The sequence below is a fragment of the Macaca mulatta genome, chromosome 2 (genome assembly GCF_049350105.2).
Source record: "Macaca mulatta isolate MMU2019108-1 chromosome 2, T2T-MMU8v2.0, whole genome shotgun sequence".
Lineage (NCBI taxonomy): Eukaryota > Metazoa > Chordata > Mammalia > Primates > Cercopithecidae > Macaca > Macaca mulatta.
In genome coordinates this window covers 112,721,209-112,739,869 of record NC_133407.1, presented here as the reverse complement: position 1 = coordinate 112,739,869, position 18,661 = coordinate 112,721,209, and the positions used below count along the sequence as shown (strand labels likewise).

Sequence of the window (18,661 nt, the reverse complement as noted above, 5' to 3'; positions counted from 1 at the left end):
TAGACTCTGTCTCAAAAAGAGAAAAAAAAAAAAGTTGAGGCAGGCTGGGCGTGGTGGCTCACGCCTGTAATTCCAACACTTCAGGAGGCCAGGGTGGGCGGATCACGAGGTCAGGAGTTCGAGACCACTCTGACCAACATGGTGAAACCCTGTCTCTACTAAAAATACAAAAATTAGCCAAGTGTGGTGGTGTGCACCTGTAATCCCAGCTACTCAGGAGGCTGAGGCAGGAGAATCACTTCAACCTGGGAGGTGGAGGTTGCAGTGAGCCAAGATCACACCACGGCACTCCAGCCTGGGCGACAGAGTGAGACTGTCTCAAAAAAAAAAAAAAAGAAAGTTAAGGCCGGGCTTGGTGGCCAACACGTATAATCCCAGCACTTTGGGATGCTGAGGTGGGAGGATTGCTTGAGGCCAGGAGTTTGAGACCCTGTCTCTACAAAAAATAAAAATTAAATTAAAAAAAAAAGGTAGGACCAGATGGCAATTTGAATTTGTATAATTTTAGCAGTTCTTTAGAAAGTACTCTGAATAATTAAGAATAAAATGAAGCAATGTTTGGAAGAGAAAGAGATGGCCCAGCCCCCATGCTGTGTATTGAGGAGGATGCTGACATAGAGGTCTTGCTTGTTTGCTCTACTGCTGACTCATCTATACCCTGACTTCACCCTACACTGTTTCTGGAAGGGCTCCTTTGCTCCTGGTAATGCCTGCTTCTCCTAATTCATTTCCCACCTTTTGTGGGGCACCCTTGTGACCTTGACCATTTCTCTCTTGCAGTACCGTGTGACTGTGCCGCTGATGGGGGCTGTGTCCGACCTGTGCGAGGCTCTCTCCAGGCTGTGTGGCATTGCTGCAGAAAATGTAAGGCGGGGTGATCAGTGGCACTCGGTCTATTTGGGATACTTCATAGCATTTGGAGTTTACTTTCATCCTTGAAGCCACTTTTTCGGGGTTGCTGTTATTGCCAGCACAAATGTGATTATTTGTGTATGTCTGGATGCCTCACTCACTATGCACACTGTGGCTGAGACTGTCCCTTCCAGCTCCAGGAAACACCGTCTTTCCTTCATTGGGTTCACACTAGCTATGGTCAAAGGACCAGGAGTAGGACTCTGCTGTCAGTTCTGTGCACTGAGAGTGGCATAGAGACTGCATATTACGGAATACTCCAGAGACTCTGGACAACTGCTGGTTTCTAGTTAGCACCACACTCCTCACCCTTCCTGCCACTCGAGGGCAGATGCTACCAGCATGTTCAATTCTGATGGCAGCCATGCTGCTCCTCCTCAAGCGTTGGGCCTGAGCTCTCTGGGGCTGTTTGTGTAGTGGTTTCTCTAGAGACAACACTTGAGTATGGGTATTTTTTTTTTCATTTGTTTCTGGGTTTTAAGCAGTTAGTAGGGGCACTCTTAGCCATTCTGTGGTCTTTCTATTACTGTTCATTCTTAGATGGTGGTCGCAGATGTATATAATCACCGATTCCACAAAATTTTCCAAATGGATGAAGGTTTAAACCACATCATGCCTCGAGATGACATTTTCGTGTGAGTACTCAGCAGTTTCTGTTGCAGGTCAGGTCAGAGGACCGGTTCTGGAGACTTTGCTGCATTCATATCTCCAGAACAAAAATGTGGGCAGTCATTGCTCATGTGGATTGGCCGTGACCCCTATGTGCAAGAGATGGGTGTTGAGGGCATCGTGGGCAGCCCTCAGTGCTCAACCCCTCATGCTCTGCAGAGCTAGACATTCTGATAACTCTCCTCAGCACAGCCACAGCCTTTTTTCAACAGTTTTTCCTGTGAAGAAGACCAAATCACCGCTCCTACAGATGGTCCTACCATCAGAGATTGCTTTCTTTAAGAGGAATCACAGCTGTGTGATGGGAAGATGGTAGTAGGGATGTGGTACGGAAGGATCTTGTCCTTTCTCTGCCACAGGTTGTGGCTTCTCAGCGAGTACCATGATACTGCCATCCCCAGTGCAGAAATGACAGAGAGGGTTGATTTAAACAGCTGTTTTTGGCCGGGCGCGGGGCTCACGCCTGTAATCCCAGCACTTTGGGAGGCCATGGCAGGCAGATCATGAGGTCAGGAGATTGAGACCATCCTGGCTAACACAGTGAAACCCCGTCTCTACTAAAAATACAAAAATTAGCTGGGCGTGGTGGCGGGTGCCTGTAGTCCCAGCTACTCTACTCGGGAGGCTGAGGCAGGAGAATGACATGAAACCAGGAGGCAGAACTTGCAGTGAGCGGAGATCGTGCCACTGCACTCCAGCCTGGGCAACAGAGCGAGACTCCGTCTCAGAAAAGAAAAAAAACAACGCTGTTTTCAGCTCATTCTGTAAGCTCTGAGACTGAGTGTTTTCATCTCTGTGAGGACAATACAGAGGTCTCCTCGGCCTTCCCACGTGCTGCTTCATGGCTGCTCTGTGTAATTGTGTGTGTGTCCCTCTTCCAGGCACAGTGGGGTAATAACTTGCCTGCTGCTCCCATACGTGAACTTGCCTGATGCTCCCAGGCAGCCACTTGCCCAGGAAGTATGGAGCCCAGCCGTACTGTCCCTCCCGCTTTACCTCTCACTCAGGAACTTGCCTCTGCTGAGAAAGGGTTTTAGGATTTTGTTTTGGTTTTTGTTTTTGGCTGAAGAATTCAGTATGCAAAGGAGATAGTTCTTTCCCTTTACATTTTTGGGCCTATGACTTCTAGATCACTCTAAAAGGAATAATTCCTAGCCGCACCAAAGATCTATTTGTTCTCACTTGCACAGACACAGCCAAGAGCTCACACTGTGCCAAGGGCTAGAACATGGGAAAGTCTGCTTTCACAGACATTTATAACCCCAAGCCCTTAACATGGTCTCCGTAAATTCCAGAAACTAGTGTTTTCACACACCTGAGCTGAAAGGAACTGGAGGATTACCCTGTGGGGAGCTTAGCAGACCACCAACAAAGGAATTTTCAGAGGGCCTAAGGGCCAACCATTGGAAAAACAAATTCTTTTATATCTTTTATAGATGAATTGACAATTGTTTTATGAAAGCAATAGTAGCATCTGGGTTTTTTTTTTTTTTTTTTTTAATAGATGGAGTCTTGCTCTGTCGCCCAGGCAGGAGGAGTGCAGTGGTGCGATCTCGGCTCACTGCAAGTCTGCCTCCCGGGTTCACACCATTCTCCTGCCTCGGCCTCCTGAGTAGCTGGGACTACAGGCGCCCACCACCGCACCTGGCTAATTTTTGGTATTTTTAGTAGAGCCAGGGTTTCACTGTGTTAGCCAGGATGGTCTCAATCTCCTGACCTCGTGATCCTCCCCCCTCGGTCTCCCAAAGTGCTGGGATTACAGGCATGAGGCACCACGCCTGGCCAGCATCTGGTATTTTTTATTATTTATTTATTTATTTTTTTGAGACAGAGTCTTGCTCTGTCGCCCAGGCTGGAGTGCAATGGCGTGATTGTGGCTCACTGCAAGCTCCGTCTCCTGGGTTCATGCCATTCTCCTGCCTCAGCCTCCTGAGTAACTGGAACTATAGGCACGTGCCACCACGCCCGGCCAATTTTTTGTATTTTTAGTATTTCACTGTGTTAGTTAGTGTGGTCTTGATCTCCTGACCTCGTAATCCGCCCGCCTCAGCCTCCCAAAGTGCTGGGATTACAGGCGTGTGCCACCGCACCCAGCCTGCATCTGCTATTTTTTAATGTTTTGTACACTGTGCTACTAAATTATTTAATTCTTACCACACCCTTTAAAGTGGGTAATCCCATTGTCCACCGAATAAATAGACTAACAAGTTAGATGCTTATTACTGGGTCATAGCAGGCAGAAAATGGCAATGTGGACCTGGAACTTGGGGCGGCTGCACTCCAAGGCCTAGTTCTTTACCACTATGCTGGACCACAATATTTACTCGAGAGCACACCTTGGACATTTTTGTGTATTCTTAGAAATTCCTCCTGCATAAACTTCATTCAGGACTGTTTGCTAGGCATTAGGCATTTGGCATTTGGGGAGGGGTGCGTGTCTGTGTGTGTGTGTGTGTGCGCGCGCACGTGCACGCACGTGCGCGCACATACATGCATGTTTCAAAATTTGAATCAGTAAGTTTGTGTCTCCCCCTATAGGAAGAGGGAAAGACTACAGTCAGTTGCCAGCAATTTTGGTAACATCTGTTCCAGGATAAAACATCTATAAATCTCCTCAATTTCATGTATTCACTAAGTAAGACACATTTTTCAAAATCATTGATTTGTATCTAGCAGTTTATTTGATTATCTCTGATATTTTTCAGAATTAGATATGATTCTTTTACTTCAGTGTTTTTGAACAAAGATGACAATTAGTTTTATAAATTTGCTTGCTCATTTGGAAAAAAAGAGCCTTTGGCTAATATCCTAGGTGTACATCTTTGTACAATATTTGTCTTATTAAAGGGCAGGGCACTCAATGCATTTTTTTTTTTTTTTTTTTTTGAGATGGAGTCTCACTCTTGTGCCCAGTCTGGAGTGCAGTGAAGAGATCTCGACTCACTGCAAGCTCCACCTCCCGGGTTCATGCCATTCTCCTGCCTCAGCCTCCCGAGTACCCGGGACTACAGGTGCCCGCCACCATGCCTGGCTAATTTTTTGTATTTTTAGTAGAGATGGGGTTTCATCATGTTGGCCAGGATGGTCTGAATCTCCTGACCTCATGATCCGCCCGCCTCAGCCTCCCAGAGTGCTGGGATTACAGGCATGAGCCACCATGCCCGGCCAACTCAATGCATTTTTTAAAGTTGAGCTCTTTGATCACAAAAGATGAACTTGGTGGCTGGACCCAGCTGTGTGCCTTTGTGTTCAGAGTGATGATCTGAATGATGGCTGTTATCTGTGTTGGGTCCCAGTTGAAGGACCACAGAGTTTGAGGCTGTGGTTGGAAGAAGGAGTATCACGGTTAGCCCTCAGCCCTAGGTTGTATAGGTTCACATTGTGCTGACAATGGTCCTTCTTTGGATTCCTGACTCAACCTCTAGAAACATCTTGGCAATAGTTATGGCCACCTTTTCTACTCAAATATTCTCTGTCCCAGTAATGGTAGCCCTGGCCACCACATAGCTTCAGCTGAGATCTCTGTTATTCACAAGGACCTACTGCTAAAGGTTCCCTCTTGTGTGATTAACACAGGTACCAGGTCTGCAGCACTTCCGTGGATGGCTCAGAATGTGTCACGCTTCCAGTCTACTTCAGGGAGAGGAAGTCCAGGCCATCAAGTACTTCTTCTGGGTCAGCGCTATATGGGCAGCCACTGCTGCTTTCTGTCCCCAAGCACAAGTTAACCCTTGAGTCTTTGTACCAGGCTGTTTGTGATCGTATCAGGTTGGTGGCAGGAATGTGATTTGGTTGTTATCTGAGATCAAGATATACCCAGTAATAGTAGAGTGGCAGCTGCTACCAAGTGGCTGTGTTGATCCTACATGCTCACCTCTGTAAGAAATGCATTTGTAGGCCAGGCGTGGTGGCTTATGCCTGTACTCCCAGCACTTTGGGAGGCCAAGGCGGGCAGATCACCTGAGGTCAGGAGTTCGAGACCAGCCTGGCTAAGATGGTGAAATCCCGTCTCTACTAAAAATACAAAATTAGCCAGGCATGCTGGTGGGTGCTTGTAATCCCAGCTGCTTGAGATGCTGAGGCAGGAGAATCGCTTAATCCTTGATTCTCCTGGGAGCTGGAGGCTGCAGTGACCCGAGATCGCGCCACTGCACTCCAGCCTGGGTGACAGAGCGAGATTCAATTTCCAAAAAAAAAAAAAAATGCACTTGTGCCAGCCCCTGGATGGGCCAGGGCAGGTGCTGTTGGGATGAGCCACCTGGCACATCTTAGGCACCTTGATCCTAGGAGTCCAGTCCTCTTAGAATCATGTTAGGGAGGCTAGTGCTTTGATGGCATTTGTATTTTATTTCTGAAGTGTTCCACTATCATTCTGAAGCTAGAAATTAGGATTATTGGGAAATACCTTAAAAAATGATGGTGCTGGCCGGGCGCGGTGGCTCAAGCCTGTAATCCCAGCACTTTGGGAGGCCGAGACGGGCGGATCACGAGGTCAGGAGATCGAGACCATCCTGGCTAACACGGTGAAACCCCGTCTCTACTAAAAAAATACAAAAAACTAGCCGGGCGAGGTGGCAGGCGCCTGTAGTCCCAGCTACTTGGGAGGCTGAGGCAGGAGAATGGCGTGAACCCGGGAGGCGGAGCTTGCAGTGAGCTGAGATCCGGCCACTGCACTCCAGCCTGGGCGACAGAGCGAGACTCCGTCTCAAAAAAAAAAAAAAAAATTATGGTGCCACATGACTTTCACATCAGACTCGAGACAAACTTTCTTAGAGTCTTCATTGGCTTAATTAGACACCTAATTTCTTGTGGGTTTGTTTTTTTTTTTTTCCCTTCTGAGATGGAATCTTGCTCTGTTGCCCAGGTTGGAGTGCAGTGGCACGACATCGGCTCACTGCAACCTCTACCTCCTGGGTTAAAGTGATTCTGCTGCCTCAGCCTCCCAAGTAGCTGGGATTACAGGCATGCACCACCAAGCCTGGCTAATTTTGTGTGTGTGTGTGTGTGTGTGTTTTTTTTTTTGAGATGGAGTTTCGCTCTGTTGCCCAGGCTGGAGTGCAGTGGCACAATCTCGGCTCACTGCAACCCCCGCCTCCCAGATTCAAGTGATTTCTGGCTAATTTTTGTATTTTTAGTAGAGAGGGGGTTTCATTGTGTTGGCCAGGCTGGTCTCAAAACTCCTGACCTCAAGTGATCCTCCCGCCTCAGCCTCCCAGAGTGCTAGGATTACAGGCATGAGCCACCATGCCTGGCCTAATTTTTGTATTTTTAGTAGAGATGGGGTTTCACCACGTTGGCCAGGCTGGTCTGGAAATCCTGACGTCAGGTGATTGCCCACCTTTACCTCCCAAAGTGCCAGGATTACAGGTGTGAGCCACCATGCCTGGCCATTTGTGTTTTTAATTTCTTAAAATACTGAGCCACCACATTATTTTATTTTATTTTATTATTTTATTTTATTTTATTTTATTTATTTTATTTTATTTTATTTTATTTATTTTTTGAGACAGAGTTGCTCTGTGCCCAGGCTGGAGTGCAGTGGCACAATCTCGGCTCACTTCAACCTCTGCCTCCTACATTCAAGTAATTCTCCTGCCTCAGCCTCCTGAGTAAAGCTGGGATTACAGGCATGTGCCACCACGCCCAGCTAATTTTTGTATTACTAGAGATGGGGTTTCACCATGATGGCCAGGCTGGTCTCGAACTCCTGACCTCAGGTGATCCACCTGTCCCAGCCTCCCAAAGTGCTGGGATTAGCCACCACACTCGGCCCAGTGGATAATTCTAAAGCACTTTTATTTACATAAATTGCTTTGTGAGTAGCTGCCATCCATATAAATTATGAACTACTTCTTAGCCACATGGTGGAAAAAATAGATAAATGTTACAACTAACAATCTTTTTTTCTTCCTTCTCTTTTTCTCTTTTTGAAGCCGCTATGTGAAACAGCCTTTACCTGATGATTTTGGCAGCTCACCCTTGGAGCCAGGGACCTGCAATGGCTCCAGGAACAGCTGTGAAGGTAAGCATGCACCATGCTGTGTGGCTGTGACTGACCAAATACCCCCTGATTTCCCTCTTCTTCTAAAGGTGTTATACACATGGGAGAAGGGGGTTGGGACTGGGTTGGGGCTCTGCCTACAGCAGCAGACTTAGGAGCTAGGTCTACAACATTCCACTCTGCCAGTCCCTGTTGTCCAACTTTGCTACCTTGTGGAATCTTCCCTTTTTTTTTTTTTCCCAGATAGGGGTCTCACTCCTGTCACCCAGGCTGGAATGTAGTGGTGCAATCATGGCTCACTGTTACTTCAGACTCTTGGGCTTAAGTGATTGTCCCACTTCAGCCTCCAGAGTAGCTGGAACTACAGGTGCATGCCACGATGCCCAGCTAATTTTTAAATTTTTTTGTAAAGACCAGGGGTCTTGCCATATTGCTCAGACTGGTCTTGAACTCCTGGCCTGAAGCTATACTCCTGCCTTAGCCTCCCAAAGGGCTAGGATTACAAGCGTGAGCCACCGCGCCTGACATGTCACTTTTCTTTTTGGGACTTAGGTGACTCAGTGGCTTTATTTCTGTAAAACCATATATGTCTTTCAAGTTAGTCCTGTAAATTTTTTCTTTTTCTTTTTTTTTTTTTTTGAGATGGAGTCTCGCTCTGTCGCCCAGGCTGGAGTGCAGTGGCCGGATCTCGGCTCACTGCAAGTTCTGCCTCCCAGGTTTACGCCATTCTCCTGCCTCAGCCTCCCGAGTAGCTGGGACTACAGGCACCCACCACCTTGCCCGGCTAGTTTTTTTGTATTTTTTTAGTAGAGATGGGGTTTCACCGTGTTGACCAGGATGGTCTCAATCTCCTGACCTCGCGATCCGCCCATCTTGGCCTCCCAAAGTGCTGGGATTACAGGCTTGAGCCACCGGCCTTTTTTTTTTTTTGAGACAGAATCTTGCTCTGTTGCCCACTCAGGAGTGCAGTGGCGCGATCTCGGCTCACTGCAACCTCTGCCTCCCAGGTTCAAGCAATGCTGTACCTCAGCCTCCCGAGTAACTGGGATTACAGGCACATGCCACCATGCCTGGCTGAGTTTTATATTTTTAGTAGAGATGGGTTTCACCATCTTGGCCAGACTGGTCTTGAACTCCTGACCTCGTGATCCGCCCACCTCAGCCTCCCAAAGTGCTGGGATTACAGGCGTGAGCCACCGCGCCTGGCTTTTTTTCTTTTCTTTTTTTTTTTTTTTTTTTGAGAGTAAGGGCTTAAGACCGGGCGCGGTGGCTCATGCCTGTAATCCCAGCACTTTGGGAGGCTGAGGCGGGCGGATCACGAGGTCAGGAGATCGAGACCATCCTGGCTAACATGGTGAAACCCTGCCTCTGCTAAAAATACAAAACATTAGCTGGGCATGGTGGCAGGCGCCTGTAGTCCCAGCTACTCGGGAGGCTGAGGCAGGAGAATGGCGTGAACCCCGGGAGGCGGAGCTTGCAGTGAGCTGAGATCGTGCCACTATACTCCTGCCTGGGCAACAGAGTGAGAATCTGTCTCAAAAAAAAAAAAGAAAAAAAAAAAGAGGAGTAGGTGCTTGATTATCACCCAGTCTGGAGTGCAGTGGTGCAATCATGGTTTACTGCAGCCTCAACCTGCCAGGCTCAGACTATCCTTCCACCTTGCCCTCCTGAAATGCTGGGATTACAGGTGTGAGCCACTGCGCCCAGCACATAAATTCTCAGTTGCAGATGGGCGCGATGGCTCATGCTTGTAATCCCAGCACTTTGGGAGGCCAAGGCATGGAAATCATCTGAGATCAGGAGTTCGAGACCAGCCTGGCCAACATGGTGAAACCCTGTCTCTACTAAAAAATACAAAATTAGCCAGGCATGGCAGCGTGTGCCTGTAATCCCAGCTACTTGGGAGGCTGAAGCACAAGAATTGCTTGAACCAAGGAGACGGAGGTTGCAGTGAGCTGAGACCGCATCACTGCACTCCAGCCTGGATGACACGGCAAGATTCCTCAAACAAAAACAAAAACAAAACAACAACAACAAAAAATTATCAGTTGCAAAACCAAATGTCCAGATTCCTCTAAGACATGGTGTCCTAGAAAGTGAGAATTAACTTTAATTAATTAATTAATTAATTTCTATATGGAGTTTCACTCTGTTGACCAGGCTGGAGTGCAGTGGTGCAATCTTGGCTTACTGCAGCTTTAATCTCTTGGGTTTAAGGGATTCTCCCACCTCAGCCTCCCGAGTAGTTGATACTATAGGTGTGCACCACCCACACTTGGCTAGTTTTGTATTTTTAGTAGAGACAGGGTGTCTCCATCATGGCCAGTCTGGTCTCGAACTCCTGGCCTCAAGTGATCTGCTCACCTCCACCTTCCAAAGTGCTGGGCTTACAGGCCTGAGGCATTGTGCCCAGCCGAGAATTTACTTTAAAAATAATGACCACAAGGCTCTGTCTTCAAGAGATACTCCAAATTATTTTTGGCATTTTAGGGTTGAGTAAGTTTTATTATTATTATTATTATTATTATTTATTATTATTTTTTTTTGAGACAGGTTCTCACTCAGGTGATCCACACACTCCTTTAGGTCCCCTGCTGATTCTCTGAGTGATCTTGGGTAGCTGCTTTCAGTGGATCCTGCTTTTCTGCTTTTTCTTTTTCTTTTCTTTCTTTCCTTTTTTTTGAGACGGAGTTTTGCTCTTGTTGCCCAGGCTGGAATACAGTGGCGCAGTCATGGCTCACTGCAGCCTTGACTTCCTGGGCTCAAGTGATCCTCCCACCTCATCCTTCTGAGTAGCCAGGACTGCAGGAATGTGTCACCATATCCAACTAATTTCTTTTTCTTTTATTATTATTTTTTTTTGTAGAGACAAGGTCTTCCCGTGTTCCCCAGGCTGGTCTTGAACTCTTGAGTTCAAGCAATCCACCCACCTTGGCCTCTCAGAGTGCTGGGATGATAGGCATGAGCCACCACATATGGCCAATATTTGGATTCTCTTTTTTTTTTGAGATTGAGTCTCGTTCTGTCACCCAGGCTGGAGTGCAATGGTGGGATTATAGGTGCCCACCACCATGCCCAGCTAATTTTTGTATTTTTAGTAGAGATGGGGTTTCACCATATTGGCCAGACTGGTCTCAAATTCCTGACCTCAGGTGATCCACACACCTCGGCCTCCCAAAGTGCTGGGATTACAGGCGTGAGCCACTGCACCCAGCCCCAATATGTTCATTTCCCGCTAGGGATAAAATAGGAATATATTTCGTGTATAGGTCCACCAGCAGGTGTTGGAATGGTAATGGTAGTCTCTGAACAGACCCTGGGTGATCTGTGGCACTCTGGAAGCTAAGGCACTCTGATCCCCAGCTCAAGGTGTGGGGTGGACTTGAACAAGTCACTTCATCCCTCTGAACTTTGGTTTACCTATCTGCAAAAAGATATCTGCTTCACAGATCTGCGATTACAATTTGAGGTCATATGCTTAAAGGACAGGGCACATGAAAGGCACTCAATCAGTAACAACATCTTGTGAGTGTGTTTGCTATTTTTATTGCTAACCCTGCTTCTTAGGCATGTCTGGGACAATGAGTGTCACCTTTTGAATCCTACAGGTGAATCTTGGTGTGTAGACTTCAGACCTTGTTTAAGCACAAAGGTTTTTTTTTTTGTTTTTTGTTTTCTTTTGAGGTAGGCTCTTGCTCCATCGCCCAGGCTGGAGTGCAGTGGCGCGCTCTTGGCTCACTGCAAGCTCCGCCTCCTGGGTTCACGCCATTCTCCCGCCTCAGCCTCCCGAGTAGCTGGGACTATAGGCGTACACCGCCACGCCCAGCTAATTTTTTGTATTTTTAGTAGAGATGGGGTTTCACCATTCACAGGATGGTCTCGATCTCCTGACCTCATGATCCACCCACCTCGGCCTCCCAAAGTGCTGGGATTACAGGCATGAGCCACCGTGCCTGGCCAATTTTTGTATTTTTAGTAGAGATGGATTTTCACCATGTTGCTCAGGCTGGTCTTAAACTCCTGACCTCAGGTGATCCACCCGCCTCAGCCTCCCAAGGTGCTGGGATCATAGGCTGCTTTTTTTCCTCATCCTGTGAAATACAGTCCATGGCATTTAATTCTGACTGCATTGGCCCAAGGCTCCTGGCATTGTCCAGGTGGCAGCTGGTGGCATGAGCCAGGACAGAGTTCTTATGAGTATGAGGGCACTGCTCATTTCCTGAGTGGGACTGAGGCAGTTTTGGGTTCTGCCCTTCTCTGACAGGCATCAGGCAGGGCAGGTTTTTCCTTGCCAGTGTAGGAGGGGGACAGGCTTATTGTGTGTAAAGGGACAGTGTCATGTCTCAGGAGTTAAGCAAGTTTGGAAAGGAACCTCCATGAGAGCCAGGGGTTGTGGGCTTTTAAATAGCACATTCTCCTTTTCTCAGAATTTCCATTTTTACTGATCAAGTATGTAGACTCTTTGTTTTAAATCTGCTCTTCTCTGTTCCTTTTACACCACCTTTTGGAGTGGTCCCCATCTTTGCTAAAGTTACTTATTTGATACTTTTAACTTTCCCCTTAGACTGTGTGCTCCCCTTATGGAGTCCTGGGACCTAGCATGGTAAACCTGCACCTAAGAGACCTTTAGTAAATACTAGTTAAAGGAAAATTCAGGATAGGTTTTTTTCTGGAGGAACTGAATACTTAATATTTGTGTTTATTATAATATTTGAAAATAGCTGGGCATGGTGGCTGACGCCTGTAATCCCATCATTTTGGGAGACTGAGAGGGCAGATCACTTTAGGGTTGGAGTTGGAGACCTGCTTGGCCAACATGGAGAAACCCTGTCTCTACTAAAAAATACAAAAATTAGCTGAGCGTGGTGGTGCGTGCCTGTAATCGCAGCTACTCAGGAGGCTGAGGCAGCAGAATTGCTTGAACCTGGGAGGCAGAGGTGGCAGTGAGCCAAGATTGCACCACTGTACTCTAGCCTGGGAAACAGAGTGAGACTCCGCTTCAAAAAAAAAAAAAAAGACAATTGACCTTTAAGCTGTGTTTCTCAGCCAGGTGCGGTGGCTCACGCCTGTAATCCCAGCACTTTGGGAGGCCGAGGCGGGCAGATCACGAGGTCAGAAGATAGAGACCATCCTGGTGAACATGGTGAACCCTTGTCTCTATTAAAAATAGAAAAAGGTAGCCGGATGTGGTAGCACGCACATGTAGTCCCAGCTACCCGGGAGGCTGAGGCAGGAGAATCGTTTGAACCCGGGAGGCGGAGGTTGCAGTGAGCTGAGATCACGCCATTGTGTTCTAGCCTGGACGAGAGTGAGACTCCATCTCAAAAAATAAATAAATAGGGCCAGGCACGGTGGCTCACGTCTGTAATCCCAGCACTTTGGGAGGCCAAGGCCGGTGGATCATCTGAGGTCAGGAGTTCAAGACCAGCCTGACCAACATGGTGCAACCCCGTCTCTCCTAAAAAATATATAAAAATTAGCTGGGCATGGGCACATGCCTGTAATCCCAGCTGCTCAGGAGGCTGAGGTAGGAGAATCGCTTGAACCCGGGAGGTGAAGGTTGCAGCGAGCCGAGATCGTGCCATTATACTGTAGCCTGGGTGACAGAGTGAGACTCCATCTCAGATAGATAGATAGATAGGTAGGTAGGTAGGTAGGTAGGTAGATAGATAGATAGATAGATAGATAGAAAGAATGGCTAGAGTGAGACTGTCTCGGATGGATGGATGGATGGGTGGATGGATGGATGGATGGGTGGGTGGGTGGGTGGGTGGATGGATGGGTGGGTGGGTGGATGGATGGATGGATGGATGGATGGGTGGATGGATAGATGGATGAAAGATAGTGTTTCTCACCAAGCTGTCTTCTTGAGTGTTGAATATGTGTTTCATTTATGCGCTTTTCTTTCTGTGGGCCTAATGATGAAGTTGCAAGAGTGAGAGACCATGTGCTGTGATGGCCACTAGACAGGATAGCAGGGCTGCTGAATCTCATTGTGCCTGCAGGTGGCTCATTTAAGCTCTCTGAGCCTGTACTTCCTCATCATGGAATAGCAGTGCCCAGTCTGCCTGTCTTGCAAGGGTATGGTGAGGGTCACATGTGACTTCAAGTTAAATGCAAAGGAATAGATTTAATTTCATATACACAGAACAAAATCTGGAAGGAAACACCATAGTTATGTATTAAATAAAATTTTTAACATTGAAATGGTGGGAAATTATATACATATTGTTTTCCATTTATGTGCCAGGAGAAGATGAGGAAGAAATGGAGCATCAGGAAGAAGGCAAAGAGCAGCTTTCAGAAACAGAAGGCAGTGGGGAAGATGAGCTGGGAAATGACCCCACTAAGACCACGCAAAAGAAGATCAAAGGCCAGCCCTGCCCAAAAAGGCTTTTTACCTTCAGTCTTGTGAACTCCTATGGAACAGCTGACATAAATTCACTTGCAACTGATGGAAAACTACTTAAACTCAACTGTAAGCACTTTTTCTGACCTTTCAAGCTGGGCTTTAGGGACTTAGGATCTGTTCAAAAATCCTTGCACTCGATACTTACCACATTGGGCTTTCACAGTCTCTGTGCCTCCAGAAGCAGACACTCGTATGATCCTTGGCTTGAAGCCCCCTAAGGACTGTTTCAAAGGTCTCCCTACCTTTCAGGCTTTTCTCCTCGGTCCTCGATGACCTCGGAGGAAAGTAGGTCTCTCTCCACTCCCTCTGTGGGAGTTTGCTGTGGGTCAATAACCTTTCCCATGGCCACTCTTGGCAGTAACATTTCCCCATACTTGTTCACTTATAAGAATAAACGCATATTTATTTTGTTCATTAATGCTCAAGAAATGTGATCCATTCAGAGGATGGTCATGGATTTTGTAGCCTCACCGTCACATGGAGGTTGTAATGGAGACTGCTGTACAGACAGGAAGAGGCATTCCGAGGGGCTGTGTGAAAAGCACAATTGGCCAGTGAGGACACGTGCCAGCTGGGGGAGGGGAAGCATCTCTGTCTTTCAGCTCCCTTCCCACCTCACCCTCCTGAGTAGCTGAGACTACAGGTGCGCACCACCATACCCAGCTAATATTTATAGTTTTTGTAGAGACAGGGTCTCACTATGTTGCCCAGGCTGGAATGCCTTGCAAATTCTAGCCATCTTCTCAAACTCCAGTCTTCGACTCTTCAGCTTAATCTTTCCCTCTCTTCCCTATGCTAAGTCCTGGCAACTGCCTGCAGGCAATAAGTTAGGACGATGTAGGGGTCTCTTTTTTTTCCCTTCTCTCAGGGATCTCCTTCCTGCTGTATCCAATGTCTGAAAACAATTGTTTCATCCATTTTCAGGTTTTTTTTGGTTTGTGGTAGGACGATAAATCTGGGCCCTATTACTCCATCTTGACCTGTGCCCTTTCAGAATTCTCCATAGTTAGTTCCTTTGTAGCTTATCTGTATCACTAAGGAAGTCTTTGCCAAAGGCTTTTTGGGTCTGGGGGTCAGAAGGGCTGGCCCATTGCAGAGCATTGCTCTTGGCAGTGGCTGCTGATGGGGGAGAAGGTGTTGATGGTGTGGCCTGAGTGTGATCCTTCTCGCTCCTGTCACTTGGAGAGCCTCTCCTGTTGCTTGCCATTCCATAACAAGTGACATTTTGGTCCTCCTCAGCTCGATCTACACTGGCCATCGATTGGGACAGTGAAACTCGGAGCCTTTACTATGATGAGCAAGAATCTGAGGTATGTCCCTTGGGGTTTGTGGTCGGTGGTGTCTGCTGATTTCTGCTCTGGATGTGGACTGCGATCACTTTCACCAGTTGCACAGCAATTTAGCAAGTTATATTTAAGACTGAGAAGGAAAAGCACTTCAAGAGTTTGTCATTTTATGTTCAGAGTCTCTAGAAAGGTTACTACATTCCAGGTGGGAGAGCCTCTGAAGGCCTTCGTGTCTTAATGCAGTAAGATCTCTTTCTCCAGCAGAACTGAGTGCTTTGTTTCCCATAGGCCTACGAGAAGCATGTGAGCATGTTGCAGCCTCAGAAGAAGAAGAAGACCACAGTGGCCCTGAGAGACTGCATAGAGCTCTTCACCACCATGGAGACCCTTGGGGAGCATGACCCCTGGTATGCAGCTCCTCACTTTCTGAGCAGAGGCCCCATGCACCCCAGGACTCAGATCTGCCAGGGCCATCTGTGCACATAAACCCCTTTGTATTTGGATGTGTCACTTCTTTATATAGCCAACCCTACAACATAGTCCTCTGTGAGTTGATGTTTCCTAGGAAAGCCATCACCCCATTTTGGAAGACAGGTCCCTGGCCAGAAGCAGTAGTGTTGAGTGCTGACCTAAAGGATGGCAGCTGTCAGGGGACTGCAGCTGTGCCTCCATGCATGAGTGCCCAGGTGGTACCGGCTGCCTGCCTGCCCTACTTAGTAGAGGTTTTTCTTTTCAGGTACTGTCCCAACTGTAAGAAGCATCAACAGGCAACAAAAAAGTTTGACCTATGGTCCTTGCCCAAGATCCTGGTGGTCCACCTCAAACGTTTCTCCTACAACAGATACTGGAGGGATAAGCTCGACACAGTTGTAGAATTCCCAATCAGGTGGGTCATGGTGACTACGGTGTTAGGAACATTTAAAAACAGGCAGAAAATCTTGGCACTGATTGGCTGAGTGGTTTGCCACCAAAAACTTTTCTGAGTAAGGATGTGTGTTGCTGGGCTCTAGGAGGTCAGAGTTTAGCTGTAGTTACCCCTCCTGTCCCTATCCTGCATCTTCGGGGAAGAGACTCTTCAGTGGAAGCATTTGCCCAGACACAGGCTGTTCACAGTCATCCCTGCCACTGCTAGTTTCCCTCTCAGGTCACTTAGGCTACCTAACTATCCTGTTTTTCCTGTCCATCATCTGTCACAGGTAGCCTGACCTTAGCAGAGGCAGTCTAATAGGGGACAAGGCAACCAAGAATAGCCTGCCAGGGAGAGCTGGGTTATTATTGGGGGATGCAGTTGGGCTGCAGACCTGCCATGGTCCTGTCCCTGGGGTAGGGACTGGGACTGGCTGTCTACTCATATGCTCTCAAGCCCCACGGTACAGACCGTAACTAAGAACAGGAAAGTAAGTCAACAGATTGATGTTCCCTGGCTGGGCACAGTGGCTCACGCCTGTAATATCATCAATTTGGGAGGCCAAGGTGGGAGGATCACTTGAGCCTAGGAGTTCAAAAACAGCCTGGGAAACAGACTTCCTCTCTACAAAAAATAAAAAATATATTAAAAAAAAATAGGCTGGGCATGATGGCTCACGCCTGTAATCCCAGCACTTTGGGAGGCCAAGGTGGGCGGATCACAAGGTCTGGAGATCGAGACCATCCTGGCCAACATGGTGAAACCCCATCTCTACTAAAAATACAAAAGTTAGCTGGACGTGGTGGCACGCACCTGTAGTCCCAGCTACTCAGGAGGCTGGGGCAGGAGAATCGCCTGAACCTGGGAGGCAAAGGTTGCAGTGAGCCAAGATCGTGCCACTGCACTCCAGCCTGGTGACAGAGCGAGACTCCATCTCAAAAATAAAAATAAAAAAGAGGTCGGCACAGTGACTCACACCTGTAATCCCAGCACTATGGGAGGCCAAGGCAGGTGGATCACTTGAGATCAGGAGCTGGAGACTAGCCTGGCCAACATGGTGAAATCCTGTCTCCAGTAAAACTACAAAAATTAGGTGGGTGTGGTGGTGCATGCCTATAATCCCAGCTACTTGGGAGGCTGAGGCAGGAAAATCTCTTGAACCCAGTAGGTGGAGGTTACAGTGAGCCAAGATTGTGCCACTGCACTCCAGCCTGAGTGACAGAGCAAGCCCCTCTCTCAAAAAAAAAAAAAAAAAAGTAGGCCAGGCGTGGTGGCTCACACCTGTAATCTCAGCACTTTGGGAGGCCGAGGCAGGCTGATCACTAGGTCAGGAGATCAAGACCATTCTGGTTAACACGGTGAAACCCCGTCTCTACCAAAAATACAAAAATTAGCTGGGTGTGGTGGCGGACACCTATAGTGCCAGCTACTCGGGAGGCTGAGGCGGGAGAATGGCATGAACCTGGGAGGTGGAGCTTGCAGTGAGCCGAGATTGTGCCACTGCACTCCAGCCTGAGCGACAGAGTGAGACTCCATCTCAAAAAAAAAAAAAAAAGAAAAGGGAGTTGCCCACAAAATGTACATTTTAAAATGCTTTCTGGGGGAAAGAATAGATACATGAAGTATAGCATGTCAGCAGGAGACTCCAGGTAATGGCTAATAAGTATTTGTTGTAAAAATTCTTTATCTTGGCTGGGCTCAGTGGCTCACGCCTGTAATCCCAGCACTTTGGGAGGCTGAGGCGGACAGATCATGAGGTCAGGAGTTTGAGACCAGCCTGACTAACATGGTGAAACCCCGTCTCTACTAAAAGCACACACACAAAAAATTAGCCAGGCATGATGGCGCACGCCTGTAATCCCTGCTACTCGGGAGGCTGAGACAGGAGAATCACTTGAACCCAAGAGGCAGAGGTTGCAGTGAGTCAAGATCATGCCACTGCACTCCAGCCCGGGTGACACAGTGAGACTTCGTCTCAAAAAAAAAAAAAATTATTTATCTTTTCTGTGTGTTTGAGAAATTTTAAATAAAGAATTGGAGGAAGAAAGCTTTCTGGGGCCTGTTTTGGCTGAGTTTAAATTATTATGGCACCAATTGTAATTCTGTTAAGAACAGCCATTTCTGCATAGTTGCTGAAGCCCTCTGTGTGTATCTCTAGACCCTCTCATCACCATTTTGTCTGGTGCTGGAGTTACCCAGAAAGTTTCTCCCATTTTCTTTTGTTGTTGTTGTTGTTTTTTTTTTTTTTTTTTTGAGACGGTGTCTCGCTCTGTCGCCAGGCCAGAGTGCAGTGGCGCGATCTCGGCTCACTACAACCTCTGCCTCCTGGGTTCAAGCGATTCTCCTACCTCAGCCTCCTGAGTAGCTGGGACTACAGGTGCGTGCCACTAGCCCAGCTAATTTTTTTATTTTTAGTAGAGATGGGATTTCACCACGTTGGCCAGGATGATGATCTCGATCTCCTGACCTCATGA

The 18,661-nt window shown here is 47.6% G+C and overlaps 1 protein-coding gene across 23 annotated transcripts in view; it reads left to right on the top strand.

The window, feature by feature from the left end:
* The window catches only part of USP4 (ubiquitin specific peptidase 4), a 63,822-nt gene that overhangs the window by 40,702 nt on the left and 4,459 nt on the right, over window positions 1-18,661 (top strand). For 9 of the 23 annotated variants that reach the window (XR_013413903.1, XM_077992677.1, XM_015130911.3 and 6 more), the window contains 8 exons: window positions 781-864; window positions 1,453-1,547; window positions 5,158-5,349; window positions 7,515-7,603; window positions 13,833-14,060; window positions 15,234-15,304; window positions 15,569-15,687; window positions 16,017-16,166. The exons of 1 other annotated variant lie outside the window; for it this stretch is intronic. Coding sequence is in view for 16 of the 22 variants with exons in the window: in XM_077992677.1 (XP_077848803.1) it covers window positions 781-864; window positions 1,453-1,547; window positions 5,158-5,349; window positions 7,515-7,603; window positions 13,833-14,060; window positions 15,234-15,304; window positions 15,569-15,687; window positions 16,017-16,166 (1,028 nt within the window). In the remaining 6 variants the exon portion in view is untranslated. Of the gene's footprint in view, window positions 1-84; window positions 474-780; window positions 865-1,452; window positions 2,025-3,641; window positions 4,593-5,157; window positions 5,350-7,514; window positions 7,604-13,832; window positions 14,061-15,233; window positions 15,305-15,568; window positions 15,688-16,016; window positions 16,167-17,217; window positions 17,444-18,661 lie in introns of those variants that run through there. 13 more of the 23 variants (XM_077992678.1, XM_077992671.1, XM_077992675.1 and 10 more) reach the window with 8 other exon arrangements.